The sequence below is a fragment of the Rhagoletis zephyria genome, unplaced genomic scaffold, assembly GCF_001687245.7.
Source record: "Rhagoletis zephyria isolate East Lansing unplaced genomic scaffold, Rhagoletis_zephyria_1.1 Rzeph_scaffold_01717, whole genome shotgun sequence".
Lineage (NCBI taxonomy): Eukaryota > Metazoa > Arthropoda > Insecta > Diptera > Tephritidae > Rhagoletis > Rhagoletis zephyria.
In genome coordinates this window covers 55147-73312 of record NW_016158801.1, presented here as the reverse complement: position 1 = coordinate 73312, position 18166 = coordinate 55147, and the positions used below count along the sequence as shown (strand labels likewise).

At 36.6% G+C, this 18166-nt stretch overlaps 1 protein-coding gene across 2 annotated transcripts in view; it reads left to right on the top strand.

Annotated features, from left to right (window-relative positions):
• The first annotated feature begins 5558 nt into the window (after positions 1–5558).
• LOC108364937 (uncharacterized) overlaps positions 5559–18166 on the top strand; it is a 33743-nt gene continuing 21135 nt past the window's right edge. Inside the window, exons 1-4 of one of the 2 annotated variants that reach the window (XM_017618822.1) lie at positions 5559–6176; positions 6245–6432; positions 6499–6664; positions 6753–6979. In XM_017618822.1, the coding sequence (XP_017474311.1) occupies positions 5990–6176; positions 6245–6432; positions 6499–6664; positions 6753–6979 (768 nt within the window). In that variant the 5' untranslated portion in view covers positions 5559–5989. Of the gene's footprint in view, positions 6177–6244; positions 6433–6498; positions 6665–6752; positions 7370–18166 lie in introns of those variants that run through there. The other variant, XM_017618821.1, reaches the window with a different exon arrangement.

The following is an 18166-nucleotide window of genomic DNA, read 5'->3' as shown; positions in this document are numbered from 1 at the left end:
AGATGTGTTGATATTGAAAAAAATTGGACGTTAATGAGTTCTTCTCAGAGACCTTAACGATTATAAGAAATAAAATAAAATATTGTTTTATAGTTCTTACTGAACAATGGAAAAGTTGTTTTCGTCTCGCGGGACGCTTATTTCAGGACGGAAACTATTTACGTCTTCTCATAATAATTATATGGGATTTTTATTTTTTTCATCTCTCGGGACGTTTATTTCAATACGAATATGATTTAAGTCTTCTCATAATAATTATATGGGATTTTTATTATTTTTCGTCTCTCGGGACGTGTATTTCAAGACGGAGACGATTTACGCCTTCTCGAAATAATTATATGGGACTTTTATTGAATGAAACTTCTTAATTGAGTTCGGAGATTTGACGCGTTAAATATTTAACGCCACGATTGTTCATGTCATCAAATCTGTATCGTTCGTTCGATTTTCAAAAATGTGGTGTCGAATTAAAGGGCTTTGCTTTTACGTGGTTTAAGTTTATTGAAAGGGGTTGCCAGGTGTTAGCAAATCGAATTCCAGTAACCGAATTCGCAGATATTTGCGTTTAATTTCGTGAAATCGGCAGTACACGTACCGATTCTATTAAGAGAAAACGTGGGACGTAAATCATTGTCGTCTTGAAATAAACGTCACGAGAAACGAGAAAAATAAAAGTCGCATATAATTATTATGAAAATACGTAAATCATTTCCGTCTTGAAATAAACGTCCCGCGCGATGAATAATAAAAATAAAAGTCCCACATAATTATTATGAGAAGACGTAAATAATATTCGTCTTGCAATAAATATCCCGAGAGACGAGAAAAATAAAAATCACATAATTATTATGAAAAGACGTAAATAGTTTCCATCTGAAAATAATCATCCCACGAGACAAAAAGATATTTCTCGTAAATAATTATTATACAAAGACGAAAAAAATCTCTTAGAACAAATCTCTTAGAACGCTTTTGATCTCAAATATTAGGATAATAATTATTTTGGGTCTCTGGTTCTTTTTGAAAAGAAATAAAAAGGGTGAGAAAATACCATTCCAGATCCCTCATAAATCTAAATCGGCATAATTTTTGCCCATCAAAAATCTCATTATTGATTCCGTTGAAACCTTTTTTTTAATATCTTTATGCAGGTTTCTTAAGCTTAAACTGTTTTGTCATCTGAAGGGGTTTTTTTTCATAAAATCGTTTATTCATAAAAAACTTTTCAACTTAGTGAAAGTCTTCAAATATAATAAATAAATTATGTGGATTCCCGGTCACGCCGGCATTAAAGGCAACGAGCTAGCTGATCAGAAAGCAAGCAGAGTAAGCGAAAGCGAGCGAAAGCGGACGTGTTTTTTCTGCGCTCTGTGATTTTTTGGGCTAGATTGACCTTTTAGAGAACCAGAGCTATTGCACGCTTAAGGTGTTCAAAACAGTGACTTTATCTAGCTAAATGGCTATTAAAATATAAATAAATAAATAAGTAAACACAAAAAAACTCATTACTTAATTAAATGCCTTGTATTTGTGGACTAAGAGTCGAGAGAAGCGATAAAGCTAAAGTGCAATGTGCTAAGTGCAATGACTTTTTTCATTTAGGCTGTGTTGGTGTCACGTCAGCCGAAGTTGAGTTTCTACTTAGCTCGGCAAATCATTATTTTTGCAAAATATGTGCGGATATTCGTCGCAGATCTATCCGCCCCCCTCCTCCATATGCTAGTGTAGATGAGAATGTAATAACAACAAGCGAATCTCACTCGTATACTTTGGATCAAATGGACAATGCAAATTCAATGCCTAATGCGGACAGTGTAATTGAGAATGCGATGTCAATAAGTGTAACTAACGTGCATACCTCGGCACAAGTAAACAATGCAAAAACAATAGTGGTATTCATCTAAACCGATAACTTTATCAAGCAGATAATCTTATAAGTTTATGCACTCTGTTACATGAGCGACCCACACTCTCTTTTCGTTTACACATGCGACAATAGTCGTGTTTTCTTTGGTTATAAAGCGCAGTGTCACTAACTTTATACTACTAGCACGGGGATAAACAAATTATAGAAACTACCTCACTAAATTGGAAAAAATTATATTTACGAGATATCTATTTAAATAAATGTACATATAACATAAAGGCTATGTATTTGAAGCAAGTTATAAGAAACAATGGCAGAATGTCTGTTTGTGTATGAATTCATTTGTCACGGCTACCAAACTTTGCGAATTATCAGTGAAACAAAACAAACAGACGGGATAATAATTGAACCAGATCTCTATCAGGATCATATCGTTGTTGAATTTGCGTGCAAAATTTGTATGCGGATCCCGATTATTGCCTAAGAAAACATAGCNTTAATGTGTAATGAGAATAGCTCGCAAATCTCTTTGGCTACATTAAGTAGTGAACTTGCTGCGTTTAAGTCTGAGTATGCTCGCGCAATGCAAATGATTAGTGCTCTTAATGCAGACAAACAGCTCTTGTTAAACAAAACCGATGAGCTGCAATCGGAAATCAAAGCTATGCATACACGTCAGACCGAAGATATTGCCTCTGCCCTTGCCCTGCTCACTGCTGAGGTTAAAGATCTTCGTTTGTGTGTAAATGCATGCGAGTGCCGTAATAGAAACGTGATAAGTGCAAGAAACAAAAGCAAGCAAAAAACCTCTTCTGGCTGATTCACATACAACTTTCTTCGCTTTGCTTGATAGTTCTTTGCTTTGACATATAAGATCGATGTAGGCATATGCATGAGTATGCTCACATAAAAAACGTTTGAAGCAAAGCAAAGCAAAACGAAGCAAAATCTTGGGCAACTCTCAACTTTTGCCCGCTTTGGCAATCAGCTGTCGACATGTATCTTTTCTCGTGCGCTTGCATTTGCATTTAATGACAAAAATAGAGTAAATAGGAATTTTTATTGCTATTATTAATGCATATTCTTATATTGTTATCTATTTTACAGATAAAATATATGGAGGAAAAGGAGAACGCAAAAGCTGTCAAAGCGTTTATTGTAGCATACCTTCTGCGTTTCACGCTTTGTTGTCAAAGTTTGAACTGTCAAGCAAAGCGAGGAAAGTTGTATGTGAATTGCCCTTTCGTCGTCTTCTTCTTTGTCTGATTCTACTCTAATAAACAACTCATCGTCATCTACGTTGTCTGCTGATACACTAGCAGCTAAGGCGGGTCAAATGAGTGATCAACCCGCTATCTCAATACTTGCTTCTTATGCTGATGTTGCTAACAAGGCTTGTGTGGTTGATGATGACTATGCTGCCCCGACTTCTGCCCCTGCTGTACAATCTCAACCAAACGCTGATGCTCTGTCGATACATCGCTCATCACTCCCACCGGCTGAATCTAACTGGTATTCGCCTGCACAGTGGTCGCGAATGCAAAGAAGAAAGCCCAAAAAACAGAATACTGCCGACGTCGTCATTGGTGTCAACAAAAGCACTGATCTTGATGTAGTCGCATCCAAAAAATGGATCCATCTGTCGTCCTTCAAACCTACTGTTAGTGCCGTAAATATTACTTCCTATGTAGTGAAAAACGCCAAAATTGATAGCAGTCAAATTGCTTGCTTTCCTCTCGTTAAAAAAGACACTGATATTAATAAGCTAAGGAAAATTAATTGGTGTTTCGTCTACGCTCCTCGACAAGGTTTTAAATCCAACGTTATGGCCAGCCGACGTCAAAGTTCGACCTTTTCAACATATGCAAAATGCTACCGAAGAAAAAGAAAATGAGCATGCCTACACGGATAAAAATAATTCATAAAATTTTCGTGAACAGCGTTCACAAACCGTTTATGCAGCGCATTCATCAATTTTACTAAAATTATTCAATAGACGTATGAAGAAATACATAAGACTAATGAAGCTTTTATAATAAAGCTTATGAACTTATTCAAAAAGTTTGTGAATTATCATTCTAGAGGTGTATTCTCAATTGTTATGAATAGTTTTCGTAAAGCTTATGAAAACGTTCGCAAAGTATTCTAAAACTATTCAATGAAACTATGAAGCAATTCACAAGGGTTATGTATATGCTTGAAATATTTATGAACAATCGTTCTTAAACCTTGTTTTACCATTTTCTTGAATACTTTTAACAAATTTTACGAAAAAGTTCACGTAACCTTAGAACACTGTTCAATAAAACTATGAAAAATATGCATAACATTTCTGAATATAAAGTCATAAACTTTTCCTACAAACTTCATTAAATATTTTCATAGAGTATATTACATAGTTCATAAAATTTTGGAATACTATACGTAAAACGTATGAAAAAATTCATAGGACTTATGATACCATTCAAGGAATTTGTGAATCATAATTCATAAACTTTTTCTATAATCCTTACGAATAATTTTCATAAAGTTTATGTACGTGTTCTCAAACTTTCTGAATACGTTCACAAAATGTATGAATGTATTCACAAAGATTCTGAAAACTATTCACAAACATCTACGCATCCATTTTTAACAGTAATGCCAACTTGATTATAACACAAGGCAAAAAGGGAAAATTATTTCAACGAAAATTCTTTTCATTCTATTATATATTGGAATAAATTTCCGTAATCTCTTGTCAAACTTGGATTTTCGACAACGAAAACTATCCCATACATAAATCGTACGAATTTTTTCAGTTTGCGGCTTTAATTAAAGTCAAATCATAACTTTTTCAATATAAAGTATTTAGTATTCTTTATATTTGTGTTCTAAGGAAAATTTCGGTTGATGTATATTTACGCCATGGACTCGGAAAATATGTATGTATGTGAATGGATGGAATACTTATTTCTAAATTCGGTAAGTAGACCCCTATTCTTAAGCTTCGTATTTTCTTTTCTTTTAAAAGTTCAGAATAAATGCACCATTAAAAACCAAAAAGTTTATTTTTTGGTCAATAAAAAAAAAAACTTAAGTGTTTTTGCACATTTATAAGATATACATATATTTAAATTTTAGCAATGATAATTATCAAATTTTTTACTAAGGACACAAAAGAAAAACATTTTTGCCCGGTTTAGAAATGGCAGTGTTGGCATCACTAATTTGCTGGTTATTAGAAAAGTGAAGTGTGTTTTTGCGAAAAGTGCAAGTTTTAGTGAAATAAACAGGTAAAACGTGTGGAAATTATTAAATATTACCAATTAAAAATGATTTGCACACTTTGCCTAAAGGAATACGCAAATATTGACAATTATGTTGATCACCTAAAAAAAATTCACCTTCTGACCTCAAAAGATAGGTTGAGCTGCCAATTTTGTGACCAAGTTTTCAGTGGAATAAACATTTTAAAAATACATCTGAAAAGGCATTCGAGCAACGAATTGTGGTCACAACCTGCAAGAGGGTGCAGTAGTGCTCCAAGTGGTTTAAAGAGTGAAGATATTGCGACAGCTGCCGGTGCGCCACCAACTTCCTTCACGCAGCAAATTGTCTCAGCTGAAGATTTTAGTGTTGACAAAAAGGTAAAAGACCTTCATGTCAGTGTATTGCAATTTTCATCGTCCTTGCATGGGCGTAGCAACTTTTCAAGAAAAGACGCGACGGATGTAACAAATATGGTTAAAAATATGATAATGAATCCAATTTTGGATATTTTAAAAGGATTCGTTGAAGCAAAAATTGGACACCATTTTGACTTGAGATCTGAATTTTTGGGCATCACAAATTCATGCTCAAGGATCACTGAGTCAATAAAATCAGAATATATTCTTGCAAAAACACTGGCAACTAAAGGATACACCACCATCTTAAATGAAATTGTGATCAATAGGGAGCCAGACTTTGTTTTAAAGAAAGGTGTGCTTACGTCTGGTGAAAAGCTATCGAAAATGGCAATAATGCCACCAGCGACGTTGGTTAAATCATCCAGAGGAGTATTTTTTATACAGTTAAAGGAGAACTGTTTTCCAACGAACAGATAACTACATTTTTTATAAAGAACCAAATTCCTCGATAATGTCTTTAGTTATTAATGATTTGTTTCCCGCAATCCTAAGCCTTTTTCCAAATGAAAAGCTGAACTTCTACAGAACCGAAAAGAGAGGAAAACTGTATACCAAATATTGCTACTTAAAAAAAAGCTTCAAAAACCGTTTGTTTATAATTCCTGTACCTGAAGAAAATACCAAAGCTGATAAAATTAGTAAATGAAATTAAAAACTAGTTTGTTCGTTACAAGTTTATAAAATTTATGAATATGTACATTTTCAGCTCGCGATGATCATGCAGAAGAAATCATACAGCATCTTAAATACGACAATTTGACAGCAGAAGAATTCGAAAGCTGCTGGCAGGCCAGTGCAAATTATAGAATTCATCAAATAAAGGAAAAATTTAATAGCATTCAACAAGTTTTCGTAGACTGGCCAGAGTATAAAAAGCCGAACGGATATCGATTGGTAAGATTTTGATTTAAGGTTCCCTATTTGAGATATTATAAAAACTAACACTTTCGATGTTTTCAGATTGATCTAGACTTTGGTACGATTTTTCCCAATCATGATAATTTTCTTGTTGACTGGAAGCAAAAAGTTTTGAAGCTCTTTTTACATCTTAAGAGAAGTGAGTGCTTAAAGGACGGTGCCACAAAAATCATTATCAGCTCTATGTCCGAAGGGGATTTAGAAAAAGGTATGATTTCGTAAGTTGTACTTTAAGAATTTTCTCTAAGGGTAACAAAATTTTCTAATATACATACATTTTTGCTCTATTTTTTTAGATGAAACGTCCTTTGCTTTTAAGACTTTTTGGTGCCTACATGGATATCTTTACCCTACAGGACACGTTATGAAAAAGGATAATACTGGGAAAAGATGTACAATCAGATTCACCATAAAGGACTCTCAGGAATCGTATGCTTTTGTCGGACAAAGTCTTCAAAACCTAGATGATTACATTGATTTTTTAAGCCAACGTAAAGAAAACATACAGCCTTTTATCCTGTCGGTAGGAGACAACAATTACTCAAAATTCACTGAATTTTTTTTATATTTAGATGGTACAAAAATTCCATTCCAAAGCTTTTTACGCTGTATGGATATATGTTTCAAATCCTTTTATTTATTTAATGTGGAGTACCCTAAAGCTTCCACAACATTTTGGACATTTATTGAAGCTTACTTTTACAAACTAGCATTACCTCAAGGAAAAAAAACTTTGAAAATAAATATTCTGATGCAAGAACTTGAAGACTTCTAATTTAATGTACACTTTTGGTCAGATAATTAAGTTAGTTACATAGGAACTAGCTATTTTTCTTTTTTTATTATTTTTTTATAAAAGTCTAGCGCATTGTATAACAAGCACCTAACTTAATTAAGCTGACCACAAGTGTGTGTACATAAGCTATACATTTATTGCATATAAAAAGTTTTCATATTTATTTATAAAAAAAATCAGACTTATGTATATTAAAAAAAAATAATAATTAAAATTTTCATGAATTTCTATACATATCGAGCCCTATCCGACAGAAATGCATCTAAATGCTCTAGGAATATTTCTGCATCAAAAAAAAAATTTTGAAAAAAATGTCGCTTACGTTGTTTTGGCGGTTAGGGCTCGATATGTATGCATGTATGTAAATACAAAACAACCGTGTCATCCTAATTTAATGAAGGTTTTTAATTGAAGTTGGGATAAAACCGTGATACAATTTTGTAATTAAATACCTAAATGATAATAAGACTTCCAGAGCTCTGATTGGAAATTGGAGTTACCTTATCAGTACAAAATGCCTTATTTATACATATAAGTATATAGATTCTTTTAAAGCATTATTTTTGTTAGTGACAGCGAATTTAATGGACAAACCTTTTTTCTTTACATCATCAGCGATAGTTGATTAGATTGGTAATAATTTTCTATTTCGGCATCTGCTCGATATAGAATACGGTTTGAATCTGCCCTCAATTTTACTTGACGGTTTTGACTAATATTTTAGCCAAACCTCAAATGAATTCAATTAATGTCCGCAAAGGAAATGTATGCATAATATTTTATTTTATTATTTCTGTTAATACGAATTCTACCAATGAATTATAAAAATTTTTGTAAAAACAACAATTTTTAGACATTTATGAAAAAATAATAAAAAATTAAATAAACAAAGGCTTAATTAGCTGATCGGAAGGGTATGTATGTATGTGCTTATATTTATATTTTATCTCATTATTTCTGTTGATATCAATGAATTATAAAAATGTACATATATATATGTTACTTGTTCGCATAAATAAAAAATAATTTAATATATACAGATTAATTATTTTTCTAAGGAAATTTTGAGATACAATTTTTATGAAAATTATTCATAAAGTGTATGAATATTGTTCATAAATTACGTGAATATTATTCATAAAACTTGTGGATATCGTTCGTAAAGGTAATTAATACTTTCCATAGGGTTATAAATATTGTTCATGACGTTTGTGTGCACTGTTCACAAAGCCTATGAACGTACTTCGTAGATATTATGAATGCTTTCAAAAAGTTTATGAATGTGTTCATAAAATCTATAAATATGTTCATAAAGTTCATGAATATTGTTCACAAAGTTTACGAATGTGTACATAAAATTTATGGGAGCGCCTATAAAAGTAGTGAATACAGCTCACGAATATTATGAATGCATTCATAACTTTTATGGTTATAGTTCATGGTTTTTATATTTCGGTTTGTGGATATGGTTTAAGAACTCTGTTCATAAATTTTATGAAAAGATACATACGACGCATGAAGTCGTACATTGGTTCAATATTTATGATTATTTTCACGCGTCTTATGCACAAATTCATATATATTATGTACGTTTTTGGTTCCGTGTAGCAACTAACATCGAATGTTGCTGTTAATAGTTCTATTGCTCCTGTGAAAGTCCCTTGTTTGAAAGTTTACTTCCAAAACATTTCTGGAATGCGAACGAAGGCTAATGTGGTTCAGGCGTTTAGTGCGCAATTGGACTATAATATTATTGTAATTGTAGAGACCTGGCTAAACTCGGATTTTTTCGACAGTGAATTCTTTGATTCTAATACTTTTAACGTATTCCGCAAAGACAGGGATGCCGCTAAAACGGGCTGTTTTCGTGGGGGTGGTGCTCTGATTGCCATACATCGTAGGTTCCAGGCTTACCCGATTACACTTCGTTGTGATGACTCGCGGCTTGACCAGCTCTGTGTTTGTGTCAAAGGCTCCACGTCTTGTGGCTCCTTATATTTGATAGTATCATATATTCCTCCAAATAGTCCATTTGACTTGTATAAGGCACATGCTGACAATATTGTCTCTCTAACTTTAAGTGAGGTAAATGAAAACCATATTTGTGTTCTTGGAGATTTCAATTTAAATAATGTTTTGTGATCTAATAATTTTTCTAAATCTGGCCTTATTCCAAATAATATTAGTGCCGCGCACGAATCGTATTTTATTGACAGTCTTTTAAGTCTTAACCTAGTTCAAATTAACAATTTCTTTAATAAGTTGAATAAGATTCTTGATCTCATTTTTGTTAGTGACAACATAAATTATACCTTGTCTGAAAGTGGTTCCTCCATTACTCCGGCTGGTATGCACCATGTTTCTCTAGATTTATACGTTGAGTTTTATAACTTTGCTGTTCCATATTCCGATGATAATTTATCGTTTAACTATTTTGCTTGTAATTTTAAAATTCTGGATAACTTAATAAGTAATACCAATTGGAGTGAACTACTTTCGGATATGGATATCTTTAGTTCTTTTTCTACTTTTAAAACTACTATGCGTGAAATTTGCTTACGGAATATACCAGTTAAGAAAAAAAAACTATATAAACGACCTTGGTATACTAAAGATCTAAAAAAGCTAAAAAATCTTAAAAATAAGCTTTACAATAACTTTAAACTAACTAAGAATCATTCGCTCTTTATTAAATATCAACATTACGCTAAATAGTTTACGAATTTAAATAAACTTCTTTATAATAATTATATACGCAATGCTGAGTCCGACATTAAATCTAACCCTAAGCGCTTCTGGAATTTTGTCAAAGCAAGAAAGGCATGTTCGAATATTCCTTCTGCGGTTTTCCTTGAGGATAAATTTGCGTGTACCCCTAGTGAAGCGGCTAATTTGTTTGCAAAATTTTTTAAATCAAATTTTGTTTGCGATGATGTGGACTCTCACACGGATTTTTCAGCCGATATATCTTCATTGCTTGATTTTGGCTCCTTGTGTCTTTCCGCAGAGGATGTTTCAAAGGGGATCCTTGCACTTAAATCCTCTACACATACGGATATTGATGGCCTTTCGGCTCTCTTATTAAAAAGTTGCCCTGCGATGGTTCAGCCTCTGTGTTTAATATTTAATAAATCGCTTTCCTCTGGGATTTTCCTGGATGATTGGAAAATAACCACCATTACCCCTATTTTTAAAAGTGGTAAAAAAAATGATGTTCGCAACTATCGGCCTATTTCTAAGCTCTCAACGATTTCTAAAGTTTTTGAACACATAGTTAAAGATAAGATTAACTTTGCTGTTAAATCGCTTGTTTGCCATAATCAGCATGGCTTTGTCGGTGGCAGATCTACGGCTACCAATCTCACAGTTTTTAGTGAATATTGCATTGCGGCCCTTTCGTCCGGCCTTCAGGTNTTAACTTTGCTGTTAAATCGCTTGTTTGCCATAATCAGCATGGCTTTGTCGGTGGCAGATCTACTGCTACCAATCTCACAGTTTTTAGTGAGTATTGTATTGCGGCCCTTTCGTCCGGCCTTCAGGTGGATTGCATTTACACCGACTTCTCAAAAGCTTTTGACAAGGTTTCACACAAGATTTTAATTGAAAAACTAGCTTGCTTAGGGCTCCATTCTATTTTCTTGGACTGGATTAATTCCTACCTGTGTAATAGGCGGTGCGTAGTTTCCCTTGAAGGTATCAACTCAGAGCCTTTTTTAGCGTCTTCTGGGGTCCCTCAAGGTAGCATCCTAGGCCCTCTTCTTTTTGTGTTATTTATTAACGACGTGACTAGTTGTTTTTCATTTGCTAACTACCTACTTTACGCCGATGACTTGAAAGTATTTTCGACAATCAAGGATACATCAGNCGACGTAACTAGTTGTTTTTCATTTGCTAACTACCTACTTTACGCCGACGACTTGAAAGTATTTTCGATAGTCAAGGATACATCGGATGCATTCTTGCTTCAACGTGATCCCGATAGCCTTTACACATGGTGCCTAAAATCTCGTATTTCACTCAATATCAAAAAGACCTTTAGTGTTACATTTTCCAGACTACTTAATCCCTTAAATACCATTTATCGTATTTCGAACCGCGATTTGCTTTGTGTCTCTGAAATTAAAGATCTTGGGGTTATCTTCAATTCCAAATTTTCATTTAGTAGTCATGTCATATTAACTATATTACCTCTAAGTCCTACTCTGTACTTGGCTTCATTAGACGGAACGCTACTAAGTTTTCTGACCCGTATACTATGAAATTACTTTATACATCATATGTTCGTTCTCATTTAGAATATGCGGTTGTTGTTTGGAGACCTAGTAATCAGCTTTACAGTAATAGAATTGAACGTGTTCAAAAAGTATTTTTGAATTTTGCCCTACGCTCCCTGAGATTTCAGACCCCGATTCCATCGTACGAATCACGTTTATCGCTAATAAATTTAAAAACTTTAAATAATCGTAGGACAGTGTTATCTCTATCTTTTACACACGGTATCATTAATGGACTTATTGATTGTCCCTACTTGCTAAATAGGATTACTTTCAATATTCCTCGGCGGACCCTGCGCAACTTTTATCCCTTCTACGGGGAGAATCACAAAACCATCTTTGCGAGTAATGCTCCAATTGCGCGAGCTACACGGGATCTTAATCTCATTGCTAACTCGGTAGCTCTTGACTTCTCATTGCCGAAGGGCTCTTTTTTAAATCATTTGTATACCATTTGCTAGTAAATTTTTCCCATTTTTATTTCTTTTTTATTTATACATATGTAAGTTATTTGCTAGTCTGTAAGAACTTTGTATGTTCATAGACAATAAATAAATAAATAAATAAAAAATAAATAAAATCTGTTGCAATCGAACCATTACTTACCTTCAACTATATGGTGAGAAAAGATGTTTTCTTACACATAAACAACCGCCTTAAAGACCAGAGAGCAGCTTCATAGAGTAGTGTGCAACACTACTACTCGAATTTCAATATAACTGGCACTAAACCACACTTTCCGTCTACTTGTCGGACGAACGAGATTATTGCCTTCACTCGACTTCGGATTGGTCACACCATTGCCACGCACTCGTATCTGCTAAATGGTTCAAATGTACCATCCTGCGTTTACTGCACCTCTCCTTCGCTTACAGTTAAACACCTTCTTGATGAATGCACAAACTTTAGTGCAACTAGAAACATAATGTTTGGGGACCAACTCATTTCGGAAATGCTCAAGGACTCTTCCCAGGAAAAAATCTTCAAAGTTGCGGAGTTTCTATTCAAAACAGGCCTTAGAAAGTTAATCTAATACTTTAATTTAGGTCATCTTTAGTTTTATTAATTTTTTTTTCTTTTTTACTAACATCCTAACTAATAATTCATATCTTTCCTACACTTGACTGTCTAATATTTTCGTATTCTTAGTCAATATAATTTTATTAGAGCAGTGAGTCGTAAGCCCTGGCAGCTAGTGCTCATTTTTTTGTGAAATGATAATTATATTATTATTTTTCATTTAATAAATAAATTTTGTAATCCCCGCGGAAAAACCGCATTTTTTTTTTGTGGTGCAGTCTAATGTAAATATGTATGTATGTATATACAATTGTCTACAATAAAATAGGATTGCGATGTTTTGACCAGCTTTGACTATTTTTCTTTTGTTTAATTAAAAAAAATCGAACTTGCTGCGAAAAATCTCGGATGGTGCTCATGAAGTTGTGCGAGGTTTGGAGGCTTCAAAGGAAAGTGGGCGCGACTGCTGGTTAATTTATTTATTGGTAGCAAAAATCGACCCAGAGTCTCGGCGTCGTTGGATCAACGATAGTAAGGCCAATGCAATACCTTCCATTGGCGAGTTTTTACAGTTCTTGGACTCCCGTTGCGAAGAACTGGAGTTAAGCGGTCGCAAACTTAGCAGCTCTTCAAAGTCATCCGAGGTCGGTAGTAAGGCTATCAAGCAGCAATCACGTGCATTGCTGACCACTGATACTAACGTATCTACAGTATGTGTTAAATGTAATTCGACAGACCACACTATAACAAAATGTCCAATANGGTCATCCGAGGCCGTTAGTAAGGCTATCAAGCAGCAATCACGTGCATTGCTGACCACTGATACTAACGTATCTACAGTATGTGTTAAATGTAATTCGACAGACCACACTATAACAAAATGTCCAATATTTGCTTCACTCAGCCTTGAAAATCGTCGTAATTTTATAAAAGGAAAATCGCTTTGTTTCAAATTGTCTCAAAAGTGGACATACATCGTATTCGTGTTCAAGCAAATTTCGCTGCAAGGAATGTCATCGTCGACACCATACATTGGTACACCCTACTACAGTACTGCAGACTCCCACTGCGTCGCCGTCAGCGCAAGCGTCGACCTCTTCGCCGGTATATGCCACTGCATCGCCTGGCCTATGGTCAACTACGTCACATGTTGATCGCCCATACTCATCGTGTAGCCCTCTAGGAGTAGAATATGCCAACGTAGTTGAATGCTCGTCTAGGGATAGCAGTAAATTTATTTTGCCTACAGCGGTGGTTAATGTACAAACGGCAGGGCATCGATACAAAACTTGCCGTGTTTTGTTGGACTGCGCTTTCGAATTGTCATACATCACCCAACGCTGCGCTCAAAGCCTCGCTCTCCCACGCTCACATTCACGTGTTGTTGTTTCGGGTATCTCCTCAGTCAACGCTGAAACAACCCGTGGACTCTGCGCTCTCCGCATCAAATCTCGAGTCGGCAATGACATTTTAGAGGTCAAAGCTCATGTTCTCAGCAGAATCACGTCTACGCTTCCACAAGAAACAATAACAATGTCAGCAGTCAGTCAGCTCAATGCAGTTCCTCTTGCTGACCCTTCGTTTAATGAAACATCAAATATTGGCATCTTAATTGGTGCACAGTACGTGTCAGACGTTATCACATCGGACAAGATCTACGACACTCATGGCAATGTTATCGCAGTATCGTCAATTTTTGGGTGGATAGTTACCAGCATTCCACTACCTCAGGTACAACCTACTATTTCGCTCGTTACACTTGCTGATGTCGACCAGTCACTAAGAAAATTTTGGGAGATTGAAGAGACTCATGTGCCAGTACATAACAGCGAAGACGATTATGCAGAGCATCACTTCACTAACACGCATTTTAGAACTGAGACCGGCAAGTACGTAGTAGAGTTACCTTTTCAGCAACCAAAGGTCATATTTTCAGAAACAATGAGCGGCTGTTTAGCGCGATTTCTGACCGTAGAACTGCGTTTGATGAGAAATAATGCACTTCGCCAACAATACGTTGAATTTATGCGCGAGTACGCTCGCCAAGGCCATATGAGAAAGCTGCGGTCTGACGAAATCGAGGTTGATGATGGGAGTAGGTTTTATATGCCGCATCACCCAGTGCTGGGGGGAAAGCTGCGGGTTGTATTTGATGGATCTTTTAAAGATACAAACCGAGTCACACTCAACAGTTCGCTAAGCACAGGCGCGAACATTCAAAGAAATCTATTCGCTGTTTGTTTTCGTTTTCGGTTGCATCGGTTTGTGTTTTCGGCCGACATTGTAAAAATGTTTCGCCAAATTTGGGTAGCCGAAAAGCATCGCAATTATCAGCGAATCTTGTGGAGAGAATGCCCGAGTGACCCCATAGAGCATTTCCAGCTTTGCACTGTTACTTACGGAACCTCATGCGCACCGTTCTTAGCCGTAAGAGTCCTGAAGCAGCTTTCACAAGATTACTTGGAGAAGTATCCGCGAGCATCAAGAATACTCGCAGAAGATTTTTATGTCGACGATGTCTTAACCGGTGCTAAATCGGAAGAGGAACTCCTTCAGGTGAAGGATGAACTATGCAAGCTAATGGCATGCGGCGGTTAAGAATTAAGCAAATGGGTTTCTAACTGTCAACACCTAAGTATAAGCCAACGAGATCAGAGCCTTTTGAAGTGCACGGAGGAGGATACAGCAAAGGTTCTCGGTTTGCTTTGGAGGCCAGTAGCAGACACTCTAGCCTACAAGGTATGTGTTGAAGATTCGCCTACCGTCAGTAAGCGACAGTTGTTGTCAGAAGTGTGTCGCGTATTTTTTCCGTTGGGCTTACTAGCACCTGTTGTAGTCCTTTTTCAAGAGTTGTGGCTGCAGAATTTAGAGTGGGACACGCCGTTGCCCACATCACAATCGCAGTTATGGTTGAAATATCGCAGAGATATGGAGAATATAACGAATTTTTCCATACCACGTTTTGTGCCTACGCCATCCGGTAAAATGCTAGAGCTACAAGGATTTTGTGACGCATCCCTGCGAGCGTATGCAGCTGTTGTTTACTGCCGCACTAAGGATGAAGATGGTGTTTTTCATGTGTCACTTATGGCTGCTAAAACAAGGGTAGCACCTTTGAAACAAATATCCTTGCCCCGCCTGGAGCTATGTGGGGCGTTACTGCTTGCGCGGCTCATTAATGTAGTTAAAGAAACACTGCCACACAAGGAAATTTCTGTTTATGCGTGGTGCGACTCGCCAATCGTGTTATCATGGCTTTCGCATTCTCCTGCGAAGCTCAAAACCTTTGTTGCTAACTGGACTTCGGAAATTCTTGAGATCCTGCCTCGCCGTCGTTGGAATCATGTTGCGTCTAAGGAAAATCCTGCTGACTGTGCTAGCAGAGGTATGCTAGCGGCTGAGTTGTCCAGTTTTGATATTTGGTGGAATGGCCCTCTTTGGCTAAGGGGCGAAATACCTTTTCAGAATGCATTATTGAAATCGAAGCCCTCTAAATGACTTGCACACGGCGCAGCAATGGAATTTAAATCAAACGCCGTGAGCTTAATTCTAACAACTCCAGAGAATAACCATTCACTTGCCGATCTTATTGAAAGATCATCTTCTTGGAATAAACTGGTCAGAATCGTTGCTTACATTTTGCGGTTTATCAAACGTTTTCATCCACATAAAAGAGAAAACAGGGTTGGCCCGTTGAATTATAGTGAGTTTGAAGATGCAAGGCGACTACTTGAAAAATACGCTCAAGATTGTTTTCGAGAAGATCGGAAGAGGTTGGTGTGCAGAAAAGAGTTGAGTTCGCGTTCCAAGCTTTTTAAACTCAACCCATTCGTCGACGAACATGGCCTCATACGAGTTGGAGGGCGAATTCGTAACGCGGAGATAAATATCAACGCTATTCATCCCATCGTTCTACCAAAGTTGCATCGAATTACGTATTTAATTCTGCAAAAAGAACACCTCAAAAGCTTGCATGCGGGTGTGTCGGCGCTATTCGTCATTGTACGCCAGAAGTATTGGGTTTTAGGTGCCAGAAACTTGATTCGAAGCATTACGTTCAAGTGTATGAAATGTTTTCGTCAACGACAAATATGTACACAACAGATGATGGCGGACCTTCCTGCAGTTCGAGTTCGCCAAGCGTATCCGTTTGAAAATAGTGGCTGCGACTACGCGGGACCACTTACCTTAAAGGTATATCCCGGTCGAAAACCTAAATTTGCAAAAGGCTACATATGTTTATTTNCAGATGATGGCGGACCTTCCTGCGGTTCGAGTTCGCCAAGCGTATCCGTTTGAAAATAGTGGCTGCGACTACGCGGGACCACTTACCTTAAAGGTATATCCCGGTCGAAAACCTAAATTTGCAAAAGGCTACATATGTTTATTTGTGTGTATGACAACGTCCGCTATACACTTGGAGCTTGCCACAGATTTGAGCACGGATGGCTTCTTAGCAGCGTTACACCGATTCATGTCCCGTCGTGGAAAGTGCTCCCAAATATTTAGCGCCAATGGCAGACATTTTCTTGGTGCATCTCGTCAGTTATATGAAATGCACAAAGTACTAATGTCGCAAGAACACAATGAAATCATTTCCGCATCCTTGGCGAAGGACGGAATACGATGGAATTATATACCACCGCATGCGCCGCATTGGGGTGGTATCTGGGAGTCAGCAGTTCGGTCAGTTAAACTTCACCTACGACGCGTCATTGGGAATACTATTTTAACCTTTGAGCAAATGCATACGTTGTTGGCCCAGATTGGAGCAGTTGTCAACTCGAGACCACTTGGGGCTGCACCCGACATCGATGCTAACTATTTATCTCCTTCTCACTTTTTAATAGGTCGCCCATACACTATGGTACCTGAAGGTAGGCTATCTGAAATTCCACCGAATAAGCTCAGCTATTGGCAGCACGTTCAGAACATGATGCAGGGCTTTTGGCAACGATGGCATATGGAGTATCTAACGTCATTGCAGCAACGGCCTAAGTGGGTGAAGAGCGTTCCAAACATGTTGGTAGGAAGCCTGTTGATCGTGAAGGAGAATAATGTGCCCCCTGCCCGATGGTTACTAGCTAAGGTCATCGAGATATATCCCGGCAAGGATGGCGGGTAGCAAAGCTGAAGACTGCCTTTGGAGAAATGGTTCGACCAATTACTAAGATTGTGGTGCTGCCGACTTGCTGAAACACCGTTTCAGGGTGGCCCGGGATGTTGCGGAATAAATACATTTTTTGTAGTTAAGTTTCTGTTGTACGAAAAGGTCTAGTAACTAGTGTAATCTATTGCGTTTTTTCAAGTATGTAACTGTAATCTTCCAATCGTTTCTTTGCTCACTTTGTAATTTGTAAGCTAAGTACTTGTATTATATTTTCTGTTAAGTCAGTTGACCGATGAAACTGTTCGTGAATAAAGCATATTTAACTAATCGACACAGTTTATTGATTAAACAAATAACTACTTATTTCCTACAAGTTTAATTAGTCGCATTTTGTAATTTTTAACTTCCAAACCATCAAATTCAATTTTGTGATTTGCGTAAATGCCAACCAGCTGTTTTTGATCAGCTGTTTTCCTGTTGGCAAATTGCTGTTGGCAAAACTTTTTCCAG